General features: G+C 34.4%; 2 protein-coding genes across 2 annotated transcripts in view; one reads left to right on the top strand and one right to left on the bottom strand.

Annotated features, from left to right (window-relative positions):
* The window catches only part of lili (LMBR1-like protein lilipod), an 11,808-nt gene extending 2,689 nt beyond the window's left edge, over positions 1 to 9,119 (top strand). Inside the window, exons 2-9 of the mRNA XM_018502995.1 lie at positions 4,874 to 5,138; positions 5,568 to 5,671; positions 5,743 to 5,869; positions 6,012 to 6,080; positions 6,210 to 6,339; positions 6,442 to 6,799; positions 7,119 to 7,350; positions 7,910 to 9,119. Of these exons, the coding sequence (XP_018358497.1) occupies positions 4,874 to 5,138; positions 5,568 to 5,671; positions 5,743 to 5,869; positions 6,012 to 6,080; positions 6,210 to 6,339; positions 6,442 to 6,799; positions 7,119 to 7,350; positions 7,910 to 8,169 (1,545 nt within the window). The 3' untranslated portion in view covers positions 8,170 to 9,119. The remainder of the gene's footprint in view (positions 1 to 4,873; positions 5,139 to 5,567; positions 5,672 to 5,742; positions 5,870 to 6,011; positions 6,081 to 6,209; positions 6,340 to 6,441; positions 6,800 to 7,118; positions 7,351 to 7,909) is intronic.
* Positions 9,120 to 10,291: 1,172 nt separating this feature from the next.
* On the bottom strand, positions 10,292 to 12,827 carry Tcs1 (Threonyl-carbamoyl synthesis 1). Its single transcript, XM_018502985.1, has 2 exons — positions 12,693 to 12,827; positions 10,292 to 11,131 (listed from the first exon to the last, which is right to left on the bottom strand). The coding sequence occupies exons 1-2, from the start codon at positions 12,741 to 12,743 to the stop codon at positions 10,367 to 10,369; spliced, it is 816 nt and encodes a 271-aa protein (XP_018358487.1). The 5' UTR covers positions 12,744 to 12,827; the 3' UTR covers positions 10,292 to 10,366.
* Between the last annotated feature and the right edge of the window lie 459 nt (positions 12,828 to 13,286).

Below are 13,286 nucleotides of genomic sequence, written 5' to 3'. Positions count from 1 at the left end.
TTGATGGTAGCATCAAATTATTAAATTGCTTGTCAATTTAATTCGCGATTACTAGAGTAATTTTAATTGCGTTTATTTAGTCCGGAAAAATAATTCGGCACGCAGTTTGTGAAAAAGACTACAATATGATATATATGCAAGTACATATATAATATATATTATTAAAATCTTTATGTTTTTAAATCTCTTATCTGGAATTTTGAATAAAAATACCTGGAAGATCCGTAAATTCTCACGAAACTTTTTTAAGATTTCAATAAAACGCATTTTAATTTTTATAACCATTTCTACGAATCTAAATAAACTTTGATCTCGGTTTTATTTATTCTGTCCTTCTAATTTTTAGAAAACGATACAAAATTAACACTGCCCATATAGCACAGAAGTTTGCAGCAACATCTCTGTATAATTTGCAATGTTAAGTACTGTTATATTGCTGTAATGTTGTTAGAATTATCCAATGTGTATCTTGAAACTCGGTGAAAATTAATAATTATAAAAGTGAGCAAACAATATTACAAGAATATTTATAATTTTTTAACAGTAGCAAAATTAAGTTAAATCGAGATCGAAGTTAATCTATATTAATAAAAATTGACATTAATCGCAGAGGAATTTGATGGTGAAATTTGACTTTGAATTCACGACTCGAATTCGTAGATTAGAAGGTAATCCACTGGACTTGGAACGTCTCGTATATCGAGTTAAATCTCTGGCTTTTCTTCTCGTCCCTCGTCCTGCTCCTCCTCGGCATCCGTAAACTCGAAAACTAGCGGGAATGCGTGAACGGAGGAATTTCAATCGTCGATGACGTCTGGCACAAGTACATTCACCCGGCGTCGAATGCATCTTGTAAATCGCTGTCGCGAAGGAAGCGGGTCTTGTCGCCTGGCGAACGTGGACGACGTCTTCGTTTTGCAAAGATTCCTCACGACGATGCTCCAAGAAACCGGTCGTTTCGCCGAGAATCCTGAACGAAGAAGCCGAAATAGTACTCGAGATCAGAGATCTTTATACAGAAGGAAAGAAATATCAAAGAAATGCTTTATAGAAAGAAGTATAGAAAAGAAATGAAGATATAAGACAAAGTCTAAAGCATAGAAGAAATATAAAGTACAAAATATGAAGTATAATAATAATAATAATAAGTGGATAATAATAACAATAATAATATCAATCACAATAATAATAATAATAATAATGTAAAATATAAACAATAATAAATAGAAGATGGACCGAAAACGAAGTGAATAATATATTTAATAATAAATTCTTTGCAACGGATATAATGTCCGTTTCTATCAATAATGTATTATTTTTTATGTCTATGTGTAATTAATTTTAATGTTAGTTTAACTGACTCTTTATCTTTTTCTAGTTCTAACAAGGGAACGTGCTACATTGCAAGAGCAATATCAAAAATTAACATTATCAGTTGAAAAATCATATTTAATAAATAGATATTTAATAAATAGATATTTTAGACGATCAAATCTTGAGATTCTATCATCAACTGTTTGATTTATACTTTGCCTCAGTGAAGCTAAAGTCTTTGGGTAACTATTGTCAAAAACAGAATTTAAAAAAAGTTAAGCCGTTTCTGAGAAATCTTGCAGTTGAATAATCGGATGGATGGACAAATATTGAAGTTATAAAGTAGTTCGCTACGCCTATTTAATAAAAGAAAGAATCCTATATTCGCACGATCGAAGAGGTTCTTGGAACCTAATAAAGTATAAAATACGAAGTATAGAATATAAGAAAAGAGTATGTATAAATAACAAGTATAAATTATGAAAAATGCGCCTCTTTCAAGATTTTAAATAAAGGGAAAGCAACATTTAAAAAAAGATTAGAAAAACGTTAGGAAGTAATTAGGGAAATATTAGGAAAAAATTGGGAAAATATTAGGAAAAGATTAGACGGATTTCATGACAGCGATGTCTCAATTATCTATGATTAAAATGATAAAGACTTCTACTCTTTGTTAGTTAGATAAAACATGTGTTTACCTAATACTTAGTTTTTTGGTAACATATATTCATCGACTTTTACCTCTTTGGAAAGTATCGTGAAAGCACGTTCCACTTCCTTTTCGCGACCCGCCTGGTAATCCAATTGCTTCGCTTCCGCATTTAGTTGATCAATCCGGAAGCAGCTGTCACGCGCAATGAAAAAGCAAGAAAGAGGATAAAGATTACGAAATACAAACGATAAAGTCGTGATTAATATTCAAACTGCGCACAGATTTATACACGAACGAGATAAAGCGTCCACGAGTTGGAACTCTTCAAAGAGCAACTTAATATAATCAAACCCCTGATTCAGTCAAGCACGTTATAAGATAATGTATTATCATTTTATCTTTGTTTAATATTCGGTGAACAACAAGAAAGTGAAATGATATATTATTATTTACGGAGCACAGTCAGTGAGAAAAAACGAGGAGTATTGGTATGAGATTCGCGCGATTTTTCAGAAACCGAGAAAATCAAGTTACATCTTTTTCTACATTTTTGTTTATTCGATGTTTTGTTATTAAATAAAACATCGAATAGGCAGGAATAACAGTTTTTTAAATAACAGTTATTTAAAATAACTGTTATTTTATTTGATTTTAAATAACAGTTATTTTATCATGAAGTTTAATTTTTTTTTCCTCTACTTCCATATAAATTAAATACGCGCGAAACAGAGTCAGGATTAGATTGGTGCTCGAAACCAAAGAAAAGAATGCATTCCAGGAAAAGAGATTTCTTTCACAGAAATATAATTTTTAAAAAATGATATTAATTAATGGTATTAATTAATATTATTTAATATATCAAATATTAATTTAATATGAATATATCGTTCATTTACTACAATAATGACAACTTAAAAGTTGTCAGTTTTGAATTGCTTGCAAAAAAGAAAAAACTATATTTAATATTTAATATTTAAAGTTAATTGTATTTTAAAATTAATATTACATTTTAATTCAAAACGCTCAAACTTATTTTCTGGAAAATTTTATTTTTTAAATTGTGTCGTAGTAACGAATGAACGATATGATCGGATATACAGTATATATGTTAGAAATATACAGATTATGTGATATATATGTTTACAAACGAATATGAAACATAATTACTAAAGTAACAGTAAAATAAGAATATATGTGTATACAGTATAACCCTTTAGTATTTATATAAATAATATTGATTCTTGTGAGAACTCACAGAGAAAATGTATTTCTCCATTTAAAGTAATACTTTTCGCGTTGCAAAATTGTCGGTTATTCTATCAAAATTTATATCTACATACATATTTTATTTAATACACAGGAAGCGCTCGATTGCAAATGTACACGTGGATGATAATAGTCACCATTAGCGTACGAATTAAAGTACGTAAAAGTTTATACGCCATTCTTCCCCCTTCAATTTTTTTACACGAAACAAATGCCTCGCCACACCCTAGTTCCGGCTAGGTACATTGGACTCGCAGAAGATCGGTTCTGTCTTACTTTCATCCGTCCTATTCTCGGCAAGACGCCGTTGCCAGCAACGATGCCGAAAATGTCACGCGCACGTGGCTATCCATCCGTAATTATACAGGCTCCGTTATTGCGTCCCGGGCAAATTAGTATTGTTGATTATATACATACATCATAATAACTATAACAATGACGGCGATAAATCCAATGTACGCGCGAAAATGTAAATGCAAAAAAAAATGCATAGAAAGATTGGCGGTTGAATAAATGAACGAAGACTAAGCGAGGCGGTGTATCGATCGGGAACGATTAATAAATGAAACCGAAACGCCCAGGTTGGTCATCGTCCAGCAATTCGATCCGTTGCTTATGCACGAGCTGCTCGTTATCGCATAGTGGCGCCTAAGCGTGGAAGATCTTGGACTGACGCTCCTTTATTGTTACGTCAATTTGAAACATAATTTATTAATGAGAGATTATTAGGATAAATATACTTAATATTATATAATTAGGATAAATACACTTAATAAATATATTATTTATTAAATATATATGATTGACGAAAGAAAAGAAATTTATCGTTATACAATTCAATATAAAAACATGCGAGCTTGATGTAGATAATAACAGAAAGCTAATGTTTTTTTGTTTCAGGAATTAATATTGTTTGTTTGCAATTGGTTCTAAAATCTTTGGAATTTGTATTATTTACCGATCGATATTTACAAATACTATGTCAGACAAAAGAACAAAGCAGTTCAGAGTTTAAAATTTCAGTCGTAATATATGGCTTCGTTTACCAACGCATTTTCCGTATTTTCTGATGTTGGAAGTATACTTTTAATCACTGTGAATGGCAATGAATGATGCTCAACGTGATTTACGTAACGTGATGTGACGACATCTCGACAATTGCTAAGCATTCAATTATCATGAGTCATAGTTCTAGTATTTGCAAAAATGCTGTTCCACATTTTTTGACCTATTTTTTTCATGGTGGTCCCTTATCTCTTCATGACTACTATCACTTATCACTTAAAACACACGCTGTAACTGTACAGTAATTATACAACAGTTTATAAACTGAATTCGCAACTGAAAAGAATATCTCATAATATTTAAAAAGATATAATATAATTTATATAATTAGTATAAAACCATTGTTAATTTAATATTATTTGTATATAGTTTAATTGTAATTATTTATATATATATATAATCATTGTATAATATATTACATATATTTCATCGTACATTGTATATATATTAATATACGAGTATGTATACATAATAATAATATGTATAAGTATATGTATTAATTGTATAATTATATTAATAATTATACATAAGTATGTATATATTAATATGCTATTAACCAAACGTAATTCTTTGCAGATATATTTGCTGCTTTTTTTGCTGCTATATATCTCAAGTTACGCGCTGATCGCGCGTTTTAGACGCCGGGATCGCGAGGACTACCTGTCGGTGGACGAGGATGAGGCCACTGTGTACAGGATCAGCCTTTGGCTGTGCACGGTCGCCCTGGCAATTTCCGTCGGCGCGACCCTCTTACTTCCGGTGTCTATCGCTAGTAATGAAGTCCTCATCTTATATCCAAACAGCTACTACGTCAAGTGGCTCAACAGCTCCCTCATCCAAGGTAAAATCTTGAATAACCTGGGAAAAATACATTTCAAATACATGAGTCACTCGAGATATATAATTAAGAAACAAATGCACACGTAGATGTAACGACAGAAGGATTCATAAAGAGATAAATAAATAGAGTAGTCTTGTTTTAATTCTTGTTACAATCATTTAAAAAACAATCACATCATAATTCGAAATAATATTACAATTATAAAAAATCAATATTAAGATATATATATATATATATATATACATAAAAGATAAAAGAATTAATTTTAAAAGATTAAAGCATTATTAGTAAAACGAAGGAAGAGCAGAACAAGATATGAACAATGAATTCGTCTGATATAATTCAATCCTCAGTTTATATCTCTGTTAAATCTGTAGTTTACATTTCGTAAACGTTATATCATATAACAAAATTAATTTCCATTGACAGGTCTATGGAATCACGTGTTCCTATTCTCGAACTTATCGCTTTTCGTGTTTCTGCCTTTCGCCTATCTTTTCACGGAGTCAGAGGGTTTCGAAGGCCATAAAAAGGTGAGACAAAATCATGAAAAATTCTTGATAACGAGCTGCCAATCTTTTTTTATAATTGTTTGTAATCATAGGGCGTGATGGCGAGAGTATACGAGACAGTGACAGTTCTCTGTCTCTTGGGTACTCTCGTACTAGGAATGACTTATGTCCTGTCGGCCCTATTGGATTATCAAAACTCAAGTTTACACACGTTGCTCAGTAAGTAATGCATATCATATCACGGAGTCGTATTTTTTTACAATTTAGATATATTCGTATATATTTACAACATCCGTCGTGATTTTATCATAGTTACATAAATTCGAATGAGACTACCATCGTGATATAATCTACTTTACAGATTTATGGAGTTATTATTTGCCTTTTCTATATTCCTGCGTCTCGTTCGTCGGCGTAGTAATGTTATTACGTAAGTATCGTACATTTTCGCACAACTCTACTATCTACGCAGCAGAGAAAAAATCAATTTGTAATATTCTTCAAACATAACATTTTTTTCCGAGAATTTACTCTAATTGGTGAATTAATCATTCCTCAGTATGCACTCCAGTGGGATTCGTACGACTGTTCGATGTGGCGGGGTCGTTTCTTGTTAAACCCCAATTTCTGAAGAACTTAGATGAGGAGTTCTTCGCGTATAGATTAGAGGAGGACTGTATCCGCAGAAGGTAGCATCTCTTTCTTTCTTTTCCTTATATTTGTATGTACATTGAATATCGCATATTGTCTAATGTTTATATATGTATATATACAATTCAGCGTATGTTCAGATTACAGCACGTAAAAGCTACGGGGAAGTCGTACGTATCACCGGTGCCGATGTCGCCGGCGATGAACTGTGGCTGGTTGCCGCACGAGGACGATGAGCCACTACTGTGCATAAGTCCGGGTCTGCTGTGTCTGAGGAACGGTGCTCTGCAAAAGGGTCTTTCTCAACGGCTGGACGACGTTCAGAAGCGGCGACAGCTGCTGGATCAACAGCGGAGGACCTGGTGGGTCCGGCGCACGCTACTTTATCCAGTAGCGATGCTGGCGCTGCTCGTTCTGTCCACTGCCACGGCCCTATTAGCGGTGCAAAACACTATAGAATTACTGATAGGTATCAAGGCGTTGCCGTTGAGCACGAGGGTTCGTATTTACTTCCCTTCCTCTGAATTAACTGACTTTCTAGTCGTGAATTTTGCTGCAATTATTAATTTGAATCATCGTTATTTTATATTAATGATGAATTTATAAATTTTGCGTGCTGCAATTAAAGAATTGATGAATTTATTCTAATAAAAAGAAACAAATTTTTTTTTTAACAAATTTATTTCATAAGTAAATTATTTAATGATTTTGTTCAGTGATGGCATTTTTATTAACTAATTTTGTTTCATCTTTTTTCTGTACAGCATGAACCTTAATTTTATTTCGAAAAATCATAAAGTCGTTTTTAATTTGACAGCAATTTACGCTCGGCATCAGTTCCCTGTCCAAGCTCGGACCCATCGGTGCGGCCATCGAGGTGGCGGTGATTCTTTATTTGGCCGTGACTAGCGCGATCGGCCTGTACGCTTTACCGGGCGTGAGAATGGTTCAACCAAGGTTCCGCTCCACGCCACTCACCCACCTCATTGCGAATTGCGCTCTTTTGCTTGTGCTAAGTTCGGCGTTACCGCTATTATCGCGAATATTAGGTAAGGCACGAATTGTCTGGATGTTTTTATTTATATTCCGCACGCATGTCTCAATTCCAGTCATCCTACTCAATTATATTCTGAAATAATTGAAAATTAACAATAGATCTGCTTGCTTGTTATTTCTCGTTCAGACAATATAGATATACAATCTGGTGTGTGTTCAGGAATTATTAAGGTGTTATCATTTTATCCTTATTCACTAATAATCCTATTAAATAAGGATAAAATGATATCTGGATGGATCCGGATAAGATTTCTGAATACAGCCCTGTATATTTACAGAGGTTTTTTTACTAATGTCATTTCAATGATGAATTCTTCGATCAATTTGAAATCAATATTTTTATTAACAAAGATGTCAAATACAAGTAATTTTCGAGTTATAAACGAGAAAAGATTCACGAACGGAACATAAAAAATAATTATATTATAAGTAATAAACTATTTGTTATTACAACAAAAATACATTTAAAAGAAGTGATACTAGAGAGCAGAGTTTTACATAATTGGCATTTTATTATTGCTACTCTGCTCACGTTTCTCCTACTTTTCCCAGGAATGACAAATTTTGATCTACTGGGTGATTTCGGACGCATCGAGTGGCTTGGTAATTTCAAGCTCGTTCTCCTCTACAACTTGATCTTCGCGACGGCGGCGATCAGCTGCCTGACCACCAAGTTTACGGCTACCGTGCGCAAGGAGATCTACGCCCGTCTGAGGAGCAGCCTGCTCGGTATCTTTAGGACCACGAGCGTCACCGCCGACGCGAAGAAATATTCATCGTCGTCAGGAATATTTTCTATAAAGGAAGATTAGACTGATTTGTTATATTATTATATAATTAATATAAACAACAGAGAGAGAAAAGAGACGCCGGGACCTTACGAAAGTTTGCCTGGTTTTTATGTTCTTGCATGCAGAATTACAAGGAGTCTCTCTCGAGCTTCTCGAAGACGTGAGAAATTGATATCATATACGACGCATGTAAGAAGGACGGAGATAGAGAGTTCTCGAATTTGCCGATCTATGGACGTGCCAATCCTTCGATGCTTTAAAACTCTTGGACTCCTGGATCGTTCGATTCTCACGTGCTCGAGCAATCACGCCGAGGTCCTCTATATTTTCATATTCCTAGATTCAGAAACTGTTGGTTTGTTTTAATTTTTTTAAGAATTTATGGATCGAATATATAAAACATATTAAATATATGACAGTATATTTAAATAAAGACGCCTTGCGTCGTGTCTGAGAGATTGGCTTTTCCAAGGAACTATCGATTACGTTGAAATCATCGGTAAACTTCATCGGCAATCTGGACGTAATCTTGAGATTTCTTTTTTAAAGAGCCAGACACTTTTGCACGCTTTTGCTCCCGTGCCATCGAGAATCACTGCATTGAAGAGCCAACGAAACTTTCGTGAGAGCCTAAAAGTTTATCGCTTAGAATAAACGAACGCTAGTGATTATTTGTAATTATGCGCGAGGCCAGTCAAGGACATGTCCGATAAGGACAACAAGGCGGTCACATTCGTAATACGTAGCGTTAAATATTTATTTATTACATTAATGCTAATTTTTAAGAATATATTTGTCCGGGCACGAAACAAAAACTCTACAATCGGACGAGTTTATGTATGTACATATGGCGATCGAATGATTAATTTATAATGGATGACGAGGACTGCAAGGAGGATATGGTACGATCTAAGTTGCGTATGCGCAAGATATTGAGTGAAATTTTTCATCACACAATAATATATCTGACAAAAATCTATTCTCCACGGAAAGAACATTCGATGAATGTTTATTTATCTTCGAATGTGTCTATTTTACAATTGCCAGCTTCGTGCATGGAGGGAGAAATGCAGTTTTAATTTAAGTAATAAATTTTAATGACTGCTCGAAATAAAAAAAAAACCTAAGAAATATTATTAACACGAAAGCGTAAGGAATTGTTTAATGTTTAACATCTCGTGCGGAAAAAGAAATGTTCTTAGACTGAACCGTAATAAAATGAGATTTTAAGAGACTTATACATATTTTAATTGTATAAAGCGTATATACATTATAATAAATCGCACGATTTTTTAAACACTTGCGACGAAATGATGAAGGAAGCTAACGAAACTGTTTTTTATATATATAAGCAGGAAATTATAATGATACAAATTTCGGAAAATATCTTTCATTTAAAAAAGCCGCCCTGAATCTTTGGAACGATATCACAGATAATGGTTTATTCTTTTTAATATCTCATTGGAAAAACCTTATTTATTATCATTTATTATCATTCTACTAGATCAGAATAACATCAAAATATTAAGACAGCTCCGTGCTTCTTCTATCTAAATCGTATCATATGTCACGTTTTAGTTCTAGTTACATTTTTTTACAAATATCTTTTTATTTACATGGCTTCTTTACATCGTCGTTTTTTCTTTTTGTTTTAATTTACATTGGTTGCGTTCAGCAGAGAAAGCAGCTTTGCAATTGTTGTAAAATTCTTTAATATGATTAGTCTTGCTCTTAGTTCCTCATTGGATCTAAATGTATAAACCAATCATATTCAAGAATTTTACAACAATTGCAAAGCTACTTTCTCTGCTGAACGCAGCACCATTGATTTAACCCTTCTGGTCTGTTCGGGTCTGTTTATTCAAGATGCAATTTATGTTTTACTAATATTTAGAAACTTTTCTTCGATAACTTTGTTAATATAAGATCTCTTTTCTGTGACTTTTTAAAATATTCCCGGGAAAGTGTTCTATATATAATTATATGCAATTATATATAATTTTATACATATATATATATATATAAAACATTTTTCCCAGATTTTTTAAGGGTTTTTTTTAATCATATTGATCAAATAGTAATAATCATATTGTAAATATGAACACAAACAAGCAGGATTGTTTTATTTGAATACATCGTCAACAGTGCACCATCGTCAAATTAAATATAATTCATAGATAAACCTATTCCTGCTTAATACCACGAATTCAATCACGTATCACTCCGTTGGGTTCATTTTCAGACGATATCTGTTTAATATGCTGATGATGACATGCGCAGAGATACCGCGACGCACAATCGAATAACAACCGAGTTTTGACACATCCACCACGGTGGAACCGATCCTGCGTGCATCGGTCTGTTTCTTGAGATTATTAGAGCTGTGGAAGACACCATCAAGCTCTGGCCACAATGCGCGAAACTCGTCTGGGTGCAGACTGCTCGGCTCTTTGCTAACGTTGGCACTGGTAAGCGCAAGTGGACCAACAATCTGGGCGACACTGCGAATGAACTTGTCGTTGGGCACACGGATACCCACAGTGTCAATGCCTGGATTCAGAGCCTCGTTCAGAGCAAATGTGCGCCGCAGGCATATTGTATAGGGTCCAGGAAGCAGATCTTCTAGCATACCAGCTGGAATGTCGTCTATGATGCCCCATATACCTACCTCCTTGACATTACTCAAGCAAACAGCCAACGGCTTTCTCTCGTCTCGTTGTTTGATCTCATATAGCCGCTGGACGGCGTGTGAATTAGCAGCCAGGCAAGCCAGACCATACACTGTGTCTGTCGGCACTGCGATCACTTTTCCCTGCCGCAGTAACTCCGCTGCCATCGCAACGCTTCGATCACCACCACAGAAGAAATGCTTTTCTTTTGGTCCGAGCATCTTCATCTCTTCCTTAGCTTTATTCATAATAACTTTCATGGGACCCATTGAGCTGGGGCTCATGATATATCTAATGCTTGTCGTATTCCACTCCTGTAAAGAGAATAAGAAGAAAACCATTAAGAACTTTGTAAACAAAATCAGTATTATGTAATGTTTTCCAGTTTTGATATACAAAAAAGTTCATTCTAATTTGATTCATTTTTTATTTTTTATTTATCAGATTATATTTTAGATATTCATCGAGTCGTTTCTTTCCTGAAAAGTGGAATGTAATGTTTTATTTTTTCTTCTGTCTAATGAGAATATAGATTTTCCATCTTTTTTATATCGACACCGAATGAAAATTTACCCACGTAATTAAGAAATTTTTTAAACACATTTTTACGTCTACTTTATAAGTTGTTATATATTAGACTAATTGAACTACCGCTACTTTCATATAAAAAAAAATAAAGGTAATTATTTAGAATACCCCCCTCCCCCTCACTTTAAATCTTAATAAAAATACATTTATTCGACGTGTTTTCACTCAAAACAAAAGAATCTGGCAAAAAACACGCGGCGGTCGGTCTCGTGAATCGCGTTATTAAGCGTTAAAGGCTGCGTTCCACTTAACGCTCATAACGCTCGTGGAATCATTTCATCCTTGTCGTTTATCAAATGTTAAACAAGGACAAGCGATGCTCGCGAGCATTGCGAGCGTTAAGTGAAACGCAATCAAAGTTGGAGACTTTAGAGGTTAAGATAGCTGTCATCCCGATTCGATATAGCTCTTTGTATATGTTCTGCATTAATGACACAGATTCATTGCTTTAAAAATACAAATTCATTGCTTTACAAATACAAATTCACTGTTTTAAAAACACAAATTCACTGCTTTAAAAACACGAATTCTCTGCTTTACAAACACAAATTCACTAATGCAAAGAATTTGTGTGCTTAAAGCAGTGAATTTATGTTTGTAAAGCAATAAATTTGTGTTTGTAAAGCAGTGAATTTGTGTAATTAATGTAGAACGTATACATGGAGCTGTATTGAATCGGGATGACAGATATCTTAACCTCTACAGTCTCCAACTTTCGCTTAATAACTCGAATCACGAGGCTGACCGCTGCGTTTTTTTTTTATCAGATTCTTTCGTTTTGAGTGAAAACACGTCGAATAAGTGTATTTTTATTAAGATTTGAGGTGAGGGAGGGGGGTATTCTAAATAATTACCAAAATAAAATGTAATGTTAATCATATTAAATAATTTTTAACTATTAAAATTTCAATAACAAATATTAGAACCAAACTTATATAAAGTATAAAAGTAAAAAATTATTTAAAAATACAGTAATGTTCTAGGATTAAAATGATTAAATGATATCTCCAATTCTAAGATTGAATATCTTTCTCTTCTCTGATGTAATATAATTTTACTTCCTTTCTCTGCTGTAAAAATATTTCTGTTTTCTATCTCCTTTTCTGATGCAATCTACATTTTAAAGCAAACCCCAAAATAATCTAATCTTCCTTAGTTACACCTCTAATTTAAAGTTTCTCCAGAGTTTCACAGAAATGGCAATAAGTTAAGAATAATTTACATCAAATAGTAATTTCAGAAGCATAATATTTTCTTCTCCTCTTTCTTGCGATCCTCTTGAATTACCTGTGAGGTTAGTCGACTCGCCACGTGTGAGCACACTCGTGATTGCAGCATCTATAAAAGAGTGTCATAGGCTCGTCGGCGGAACGCGTTTGTAGCTGCTTGAAGTAAGCACGTGGATGTGTGCACTTGGGACAACGTTCATCCGTCGAATCTACTCCCATCCACGTGGATTCAGCGTCAATGATGTCAGCACGCTCCTTGCCCGTGAAATAGATGCGTGAGCTTATCCGGGACCTTATTGGATAAATATATGGACACGTGGGGCATGCGAACCGATTGCCCGATGAATGCTCCCGGAACCTGAGAAGGTTAGCGCAAAACGGACAGAACCGCAACACCATTCTTTATTCCTGGACGTCTTCTTCTTGAATTTTTAATGGCCCTGGTCCCCTTTCCTGGGCTGCGTTCAGATACTACACTCGGGAGCACTCAAGCTCCCGAATGCCGTTCAGAAACCAATTGAGAGTATCTCAGCGTTACCTAGGTGGCCCATTCAGAAACGTGTCGGGTGTTCCCGATCGGGAGACTTTTGCGCCCTGGCTCTTTTGCTAGGTGGAAGGTGGAAAGTCCATGGGGGTGAAGCTAGTATTAGGG

The sequence above is a fragment of the Trachymyrmex cornetzi genome, unplaced genomic scaffold, assembly GCF_001594075.2.
Source record: "Trachymyrmex cornetzi isolate Tcor2-1 unplaced genomic scaffold, Tcor1.1 scaffold153, whole genome shotgun sequence".
Taxonomy (NCBI): Eukaryota; Metazoa; Arthropoda; class Insecta; order Hymenoptera; family Formicidae; genus Trachymyrmex; species Trachymyrmex cornetzi.
This window is presented reverse-complemented; position numbering and strand designations above follow the sequence as displayed.